At 35.4% G+C, this 9,427-nt stretch overlaps 1 protein-coding gene across 2 annotated transcripts in view; it reads right to left on the bottom strand.

Moving 5' to 3' along the window:
- Positions 1 to 1,060: 1,060 nt before the first annotated feature.
- The window catches only part of LOC110458474 (U6 snRNA phosphodiesterase-like), a 13,227-nt gene continuing 4,860 nt past the window's right edge, over positions 1,061 to 9,427 (bottom strand). For both annotated transcript variants that reach the window (XM_021510188.1, XM_021510190.1), the window contains exons 4-7: positions 9,209 to 9,262; positions 6,321 to 6,426; positions 5,344 to 5,427; positions 1,061 to 1,196 (exon numbers count right to left, since the gene is read on the bottom strand). In XM_021510188.1, coding sequence (XP_021365863.1) covers positions 1,086 to 1,196; positions 5,344 to 5,427; positions 6,321 to 6,426; positions 9,209 to 9,262 — 355 coding nt within the window. In that variant the 3' untranslated portion in view covers positions 1,061 to 1,085. The remainder of the gene's footprint in view (positions 1,197 to 5,343; positions 5,428 to 6,320; positions 6,427 to 9,208; positions 9,263 to 9,427) is intronic.

Raw genomic sequence — 9,427 nt, 5'->3', positions numbered from 1 at the left:
GGACCTCTAGATTAAATGTCTCTGTATAAACGTCTGTATTGCGTATTACCTGCGTCTACAGGTGTGTCGTAAGCACTTAACATTTTATTTATTTCAAATATATTTACAAATAATGTCAGACAAGTCGTTTGTAAAAACAGTGGTTTGATATCACATACTAAAGTTCAATGACGAGATAAGTACTGATGGTCTGGTGAACTTTGACACTCCAGTAGATATACGGTCACACTGTCAATTCACCAAGGAGGTCAATGTCATTTAGGACGCACTCGTTCACCCCGTCTGTACATGTGTACTATCTGTATCTGTGTACAATCTGATCAATGGTTTGAATTATTGCTGTTAATTATTTAAATATTCGCACATTATTCGATTTTAAAAATGCTTAATAACTGAGAAGGTCGCGAGGTGTTGATTGTACTACAACAGACTCGTCAAGTCATTCTAAACCTAAATCACTACTCAGCAGGTCAAGTATCTCAGTTTAGGTTGTTATCATTTTTTTTCTTTCCAATCCTTCTTACATGATCATAGAATGCAGTTTATCACTTCTGTACGATGTCGATGTTTTAATAGTTAACGGCCACAATACAATTGTACAGTATTACCGTTACAGTTAGTATGATCAGTTACAATCTATCATTATAGTTTAGTGATAAATTCATACTGACGGTGTCCTCTCCATCTTCCCATCGACCTTGACCTACATTTGAACTATCAACAAGTGACTTTCTTCCCAGCCTTGACCTTAACCTAAGACACCTGTCAACTAAGACCTTCTATCAAGCACCTTGGCCGTTTCGTGTGATATATGTGACAGGTATGCTTTTTACCAGCGACCTTGATCCATGCTGTAAACGTTCCAACCAATAGCTCGGGCGTGAATCTCTCTGACAGGGAGGTTTTACTGTACCCAATGACCATGACCTATATATGTGACAACTGTCGTAGAGGAAAATTAAAGTAGTGGTCATGTACAATATTAAATCTTACTTCCACAATTTTATCAAAATAAGTATCCCCAGAAAACAAGACACAAGAAACACAACAGGACACGGCATAATATAAAACATATTTAATAGGTGTCACGTGCCCAGGCTGAAGGTGAAGGACTTGTTGCCAGCCTTACACCGGATCTGGTCCACATGGATGAGTTTAAGGTCAGGATCGGTATGTAGATGTTCGTCCAGGACTGCCTGTCAATAAAACACCGACACTGTTAGTGAGAGTTCTAATCATTTATTTCTTAATCGGTACGACATCTTATAACAGTCATATCGACCGTAATATTATACATTATATATAACTACCTACCTATTATATAAAGTACACTACGAACATGATATATTACTACCCAATCATTATATAAAGTACACTACTGACATGATATATATCTACCTAATCATTATATAAAGTACACTACTGACATGATATAGTACTACCTAATCATTATATAAAGTGCACTACTGACATGATATAGTACTACCCAATCATTATATAAAGTACACTACTGACATGATATAGTACTACCCAATCATTATATAAAGTACACTACTGACATGATATAGTACTACCCAATCATTATATAAAGTACACTACTGACATGATATAGTACTACCCAATCATTATATAAAGTACACTACTGACATGATATAGTACTACCCAATCATTATATAAAGTACACTACTGACATGATATAGTACTACCCAATCATTATATAAAGTACACTACTGACATGATATAGTACTACCCAATCATTATATAAAGTACACTACTGACATGATATAGTACTACCCAATCATTATATAAAGTACACTACTGACATGATATAGTACTACCCAATCATTATATAAAGTACACTACTGACATGATATAGTACTACCCAATCATTATATAAAGTACACTACTGACATGATATAGTACTACCCAATCATTATATAAAGTACACTACTGACATGATATAGTACTACCCAATCATTATATAAAGTACACTACTGACATGATATAGTACTACCCAATCATTATATAAAGTACACTACTGACATGATATAGTACTACCCAATCATTATATAAAGTACACTACTGACATGATATAGTACTACCCAATCATTATATAAAGTACACTACTGACATGATATAGTACTACCCAATCATTATATAAAGTACACTACTGACATGATATAGTACTACCCAATCATTATATAAAGTACACTACTGACATGATATAGTACTACCCAATCATTATATAAAGTACACTACTGACATGATATAGTACTACCCAATCATTATATAAAGTACACTACTGACATGATATAGTACTACCCAATCATTATATAAAGTACACTACTGACATGATATAGTACTACCCAATCATTATATAAAGTACACTACTGACATGATATAGTACTACCCAATCATTATATAAAGTACACTACTGACATGATATAGTACTACCCAATCATTATATAAAGTACACTACTGACATGATATAGTACTACCCAATCATTATATAAAGTACACTACTGACATGATATAGTACTACCCAATCATTATATAAAGTACACTACTGACATGATATAGTACTACCCAATCATTATATAAAGTACACTACTGACATGATATAGTACTACCCAATCATTATATAAAGTACACTACTGACATGATATAGTACTACCCAATCATTATATAAAGTACACTACTGACATGATATAGTACTACCCAATCATTATATAAAGTACACTACTGACATGATATAGTACTACCCAATCATTATATAAAGTACACTACTGACATGATATAGTACTACCCAATCATTATATAAAGTACACTACTGACATGATATAGTACTACCCAATCATTATATAAAGTACACTACTGACATGATATAGTACTACCCAATCATTATATAAAGTACACTACTGACATGATATAGTACTACCCAATCATTATATAAAGTACACTACTGACATGATATAGTACTACCCAATCATTATATAAAGTACACTACTGACATGATATAGTACTACCCAATCATTATATAAAGTACACTACTGACATGATATAGTACTACCCAATCATTATATAAAGTACACTACTGACATGATATAGTACTACCCAATCATTATATAAAGTACACTACTGACATGATATAGTACTACCCAATCATTATATAAAGTACACTACTGACATGATATAGTACTACCCAATCATTATATAAAGTACACTACTGACATGATATAGTACTACCCAATCATTATATAAAGTACACTACTGACATGATATAGTACTACCCAATCATTATATAAAGTACACTACTGACATGATATAGTACTACCCAATCATTATATAAAGTACACTACTGACATGATATAGTACTACCCAATCATTATATAAAGTACACTACTGACATGATATAGTACTACCCAATCATTATATAAAGTACACTACTGACATGATATAGTACTACCCAATCATTATATAAAGTACACTACTGACATGATATAGTACTACCCAATCATTATATAAAGTACACTACTGACATGATATAGTACTACCCAATCATTATATAAAGTACACTACTGACATGATATAGTACTACCCAATCATTATATAAAGTACACTACTGACATGATATAGTACTACCCAATCATTATATAAAGTACACTACTGACATGATATAGTACTACCCAATCATTATATAAAGTACACTACTGACATGATATAGTACTACCCAATCATTATATAAAGTACACTACTGACATGATATAGTACTACCCAATCATTATATAAAGTACACTACTGACATGATATAGTACTACCCAATCATTATATAAAGTACACTACTGACATGATATAGTACTACCCAATCATTATATAAAGTACACTACTGACATGATATAGTACTACCCAATCATTATATAAAGTACACTACTGACATGATATAGTACTACCCAATCATTATATAAAGTACACTACTGACATGATATAGTACTACCCAATCATTATATAAAGTACACTACTGACATGATATAGTACTACCCAATCATTATATAAAGTACACTACTGACATGATATAGTACTACCCAATCATTATATAAAGTACACTACTGACATGATATAGTACTACCCAATCATTATATAAAGTACACTACTGACATGATATAGTACTACCCAATCATTATATAAAGTACACTACTGACATGATATAGTACTACCCAATCATTATATAAAGTACACTACTGACATGATATAGTACTACCCAATCATTATATAAAGTACACTACTGACATGATATAGTACTACCCAATCATTATATAAAGTACACTACTGACATGATATAGTACTACCCAATCATTATATAAAGTACACTACTGACATGATATAGTACTACCCAATCATTATATAAAGTACACTACTGACATGATATAGTACTACCCAATCATTATATAAAGTACACTACTGACATGATATAGTACTACCCAATCATTATATAAAGTACACTACTGACATGATATAGTACTACCCTATCATTATATAAAGTACTCTACTGACATGATATAGTACTACCCAATCATTATATAAAGTACACTACTGGCATGATATAGTACTACCTAATCATTATATAAAGTACACTACTGACATGATATAGTACTACCCAATCATTATATAAAGTACACTACTGACATGATATAGTACTACCCAATCATTATATAAAGTACACTACTGACATGATATAGTACTACCCAATCATTATATAAAGTACACTACTGACATGATATAGTACTACCCAATCATTATATAAAGTACACTACTGACATGATATAGTACTACCCAATCATTATATAAAGTACACTACTGACATGATATAGTACTACCCAATCATTATATAAAGTACACTACTGACATGATATAGTACTACCCAATCATTATATAAAGTACACTACTGACATGATATAGTACTACCCAATCATTATATAAAGTACACTACTGACATGATATAGTACTACCCAATCATTATATAAAGTACACTACTGACATGATATAGTACTACCCAATCATTATATAAAGTACACTACTGACATGATATAGTACTACCTAATCATTATATAAAGTACACTACTGACATGATATAGTACTACCTAATCATTATATAAAGTACACTACTGACATGATATAGTACTACCTAATCATTATATAAAGTACACTACTGACATGATATATATCTACCTAATCATTATATAAAGTACACCACTGACATGATATAGTACTACCCAATCATTATATAAAGTACACTACTGACATGATATAGTACTACCCAATCATTATATAAAGTACACTACTGACCTGTAGCTGCTGTCTTTGTGCTCCAGTGACATCAGAGAGGGCGTTTCCAACACACCAACCTACACTTAAGTGGAATGATGGGTCCTAAGAAATACAACAGGTTGACTATAAGTCTTTCTAAACTTTCACCAATAACAAGTTCAGTAGTGTTACTCTTTCCTCTTCTACTCTCCATTGTAGCTATTCTGTCTGTCAGGTTCATGTATTTGCACAATTTCATTGCCCTTCACCCTGCAAGCTACTGTTTAAATATGACGGCTCCAGGCCTTGGACTATTTGACATGTTACCCCTGACCTTGAATGTAAGTCAAGGTTATCAGCTTGATCAATCTATAGCTTTCTCCCATGAAATCTACGTGTAGAGGTCAATTATCAGGACTGTAGACATTGTGAATCTTGGAAAGTCGTCATTTGAAATTTAACACTTTTGAATTCTATGACCTTGAATGAGGATCAAACACAAATCAGGAGATGTATATGTCATCAGTAAGTATTAAAAATAGATACATTGTACTTGTACGCTGAACTTTTTTACTTTTATCTCCTGGTATCTTGATATTTGTCATGATTATTTATTTCAACAAACTTCAGTCTTTTATTCCAGCTGGCTACATGTCATGTTTGCATTTGTGGTTCTTAAGAAACTGAAACTTTTATTTACTTTTTTAACACTTTGACCCAAATGACCTGGCAAGGTCATTTATTGAAACAAATAAAATAGCAACTTATCCTTCTTTCCATCAAGCTAGAGCAAAAACAAAATAACTTCAGGATGTTTGGTTCTTGAAAGGATGTGTTATGAAATTGTTTTAATACTGTGAAAGATGGTCAAGATCATTAAACGGAAATAACTTGATAGTCTTAAAGTACCCAAAAACCTACATAACACAAGAACTCTAGATTCTTAAGAAGATATTAATGCATATCAAATGCGCTACGTCATACAGTACCTGAAAAGTAAACCAAACACAACTTACCTTGTAGTATTTCTGAAGTCCAAACTCTTGAAGGCATATGTCAACAGCTTGGACATAGTCCCTCAGAACATCTGGGTGAGACTGAACCTCCACTGCCACAAATGTCCTGTACAACCATAATGCTTACTGTTACAGGTTTTGTTAGGGTTTTTTTTGTTGTTACAGGGATTAGTTGTTACAGGGATTGGTTGTTACAGGGATTGGTTGTTACAGGTATTGGTTGTTACAGGGATTAGTTGTTACAGGGGTTTGTTGTTACAGGGGTTGGTTGTTACAGGGATTGGTTGTTACAGGGGTTTGTTGTTACAGGGGTTGGTTGTTACAGGGATTGGTTGTTACAGGGTTGGTTGTTACAGGGATTGGTTGTTACAGGGATTGGTTGTTACAGGGGTTTGTTGTTACAGGGGTTGGTTGTAACAGGGATTAGTTGTTACAGTGGTTGATTGTTACAGGGGTTGGTTGTTACAGGGGTTGGTTGTTACAGAGATTAGTTGTGACAGGGATTGGTTGTTACAGGGGTTGTTTGTTACAGGGGTTGGTTGTTACAGGGTTTGTTGTTACAGGGGTTGGTTGTTACAGGGATTGGTTGTTACAGGGATTGGTTGTTACTGGGGTTGGTTGTTACAGGGTTTGTTGTTACAGGGATTGGTTGTTACAGGGGTTGGTTGTTACAGGGTTTGTTGTTACAGGGGTTGGTTGTTACATGGGTTGGTTGTTACAGGGATTGGTTGTTACAGGGGTTGTTTGTTACAGGGGTTGGTTGTTACAGGGGTTGGTTGTTACAGGGCTTGGTTGTTACATGGATTAGTTGTTACAGTGGTTGGTTGTTACAGGGGTTGGTTGTTACAGAGATTAGTTGTTACAGGGATTTGTTGTTACATGGGTTATTTGTTACAGGGGAGGGTTGTTACAGGGATTGGTTGTTACATGGATTAGTTGTTACAGTGGTTGGTTGTTACAGGGGTTGGTTGTTACAGGGATTGGTTGTTACAGAGATTAGTTGTTACAGGGATTGGTTGTTACATGGGTTATTTGTTACAGGGGATGGTTGTTACAGGGATTGGTTGTTACAGGGATTGGTTGTTACAGGGATTATTTGTTGCAGAGGTTGTTTGTTACAGGGGTTGGTTGTTACAGGGGTTGGTTGTTACAGGGATTATTTGTTGCAGAGGTTGTTTGTTACAGGGGTTGGTTGTTACAGGGATTGGTTGTTCCAGGGATTGGTTACGGGGTTTCGTTGATACAGGGATTGGTTGTTACAGGGGTTGGTTGGTACAGGGATTGGTTACGGGGTTTCGTTGATACAGGGATTGGTGGTTACAGGGGCTGGTTGTTACAGGGATTGGTTGTCACAGGGGTTGGTTGTTACAGGGGTTGGTTGATACAGGGATTATTTGTTGCAGAGGTTGTTTGTTCCAGGGGTTGGTTGTTACAGGGATTGGTTGTTACGGGGTTTCGTTGATACAGGGATTGGTGGTTACAGGGGCTGGTTGTTACAGGGATTGGTTGTTACAGGGGCTGGTTGTTACAGGGATTGGTTGTTACAGGGATTGTTTGTTACAGGGATTAGATGTTACAGGGATTGGTTGTTACAGGGGTTGGTTGTTACAAGGTTTGTTGTTACAGGGGTTGGTTGTTACAGGGATTGGTTGTCACAGGGGTTGGTTGTTACAGGGGTTGGTTGTTACAGGGATTGGTTGTTACATGGGTTGGTTGTTACAGGGGTTGGTTGTTACAGGGGTTTGTAGTTACAAAAATTGGTTGTTACAGGGCTTGGTTGTTACAGGGATTGGTTGTTACAGGGGTTGGTTGTTACAGGGATTGGTTGTTACAGGGATTATTTGTTGCAGGGGTTGTTTGTTACAGGGGTTGGTTGTTACAGGGATTGGTTGTTACAGCGGTTGGTTGTTACATGGATTGGTTGTTACAGGGATTGGTTACGGGGTTTCGTTGATACAGGGATTGGTTGTTACAGGGGTTGGTTGTTACAGGGATTGGTTGTTACAGGGATTGGTTGTTACAGGGATTGGTTGTTACAGGGATTGGTTACGGGGTTTCGTTGATACAGGGATTGGTTGTTACAGGGGTTGGTTGTTACAGGGATTGGTTGTTACAGGGATTGTTTGTTACAGGGATTAGATGTTACAGGGATTGGTTGTTACAGGGGTTGGTTGTTACAGGGATTATTTGTTGCAGGGGTTGTTTGTTACAGGGGTTGGTTGTTACTGGGATTGGTTGTTACAGGGATTGGTTGTTACAGGGATTGGTTGATACAGGGATTGGTTGTTACAGGGATTGGTTGTTACATGGATTGTTGTTTCAGTGTTTGGATACAGAAAGGAACATTCCTAATGAGATTCATCAGTTTTGTATGAATGGTGTGATGCTTTCTTTTCAACACAAACAGTCATAGAAAACTTATTTCAGGAGATTATGAAAAGGTCTCATGCCTTTGTCAATCAAAGAGTAAAAATTATCAGTTGACTGTGACCACTGAAAACAACTCACTAAGCTCAATAAACTGAGTCAGAAAAGTCAGATATCTGAGTGATATCAAGACATTTTGTCCAAACAGCATTCTAATACTGCGGGCAATATGTTTACTGATTCAGCCCCTTAGTGAAGCAGAACATGAAGCTAGAAAATCATGGAATAGCATGATAATATAGCTGTATATACTAGTTTAACACGTTCAACCCTATAAAACTTTAGTAAACTCTTCCATGCATTGATCTGGATGAGTCCATTTTGGTCTTCAGGCTAGTGGTGAAAGGGTTAATCAGTATTGTATTCAATAATCAAAAAAATTTATGACATACATATATGGTTTAAGAGGAGTAGGAAAGCAAGCTAAGAGCTTTTACAGCAACTAAAAAAACGGTACTTACCTGGCCTTCTCGTCATTGGTATATAACTTCACAGACAACATCTCACAGTAACACCTGGTAACGACAACCAACATGTTAATTAAGGGACAATCTCACACACAGTTATTGTTACATCTCACAGTAACACCTGGTAACAACAACCAACACGTTAATTAAGGGACAACATCACACACAGTTAATGTTACATCTCACAGTAACACCTGGTAACGACAACAGACA

The sequence above is a fragment of the Mizuhopecten yessoensis genome, unplaced genomic scaffold (genome assembly GCF_002113885.1).
Source record: "Mizuhopecten yessoensis strain PY_sf001 unplaced genomic scaffold, ASM211388v2 scaffold9615, whole genome shotgun sequence".
NCBI lineage: Eukaryota > Metazoa > Mollusca > Bivalvia > Pectinida > Pectinidae > Mizuhopecten > Mizuhopecten yessoensis.
The sequence above is the reverse complement of the archived record's forward strand: the minus strand, read 5'-3'. Positions and strand labels throughout refer to the sequence as shown.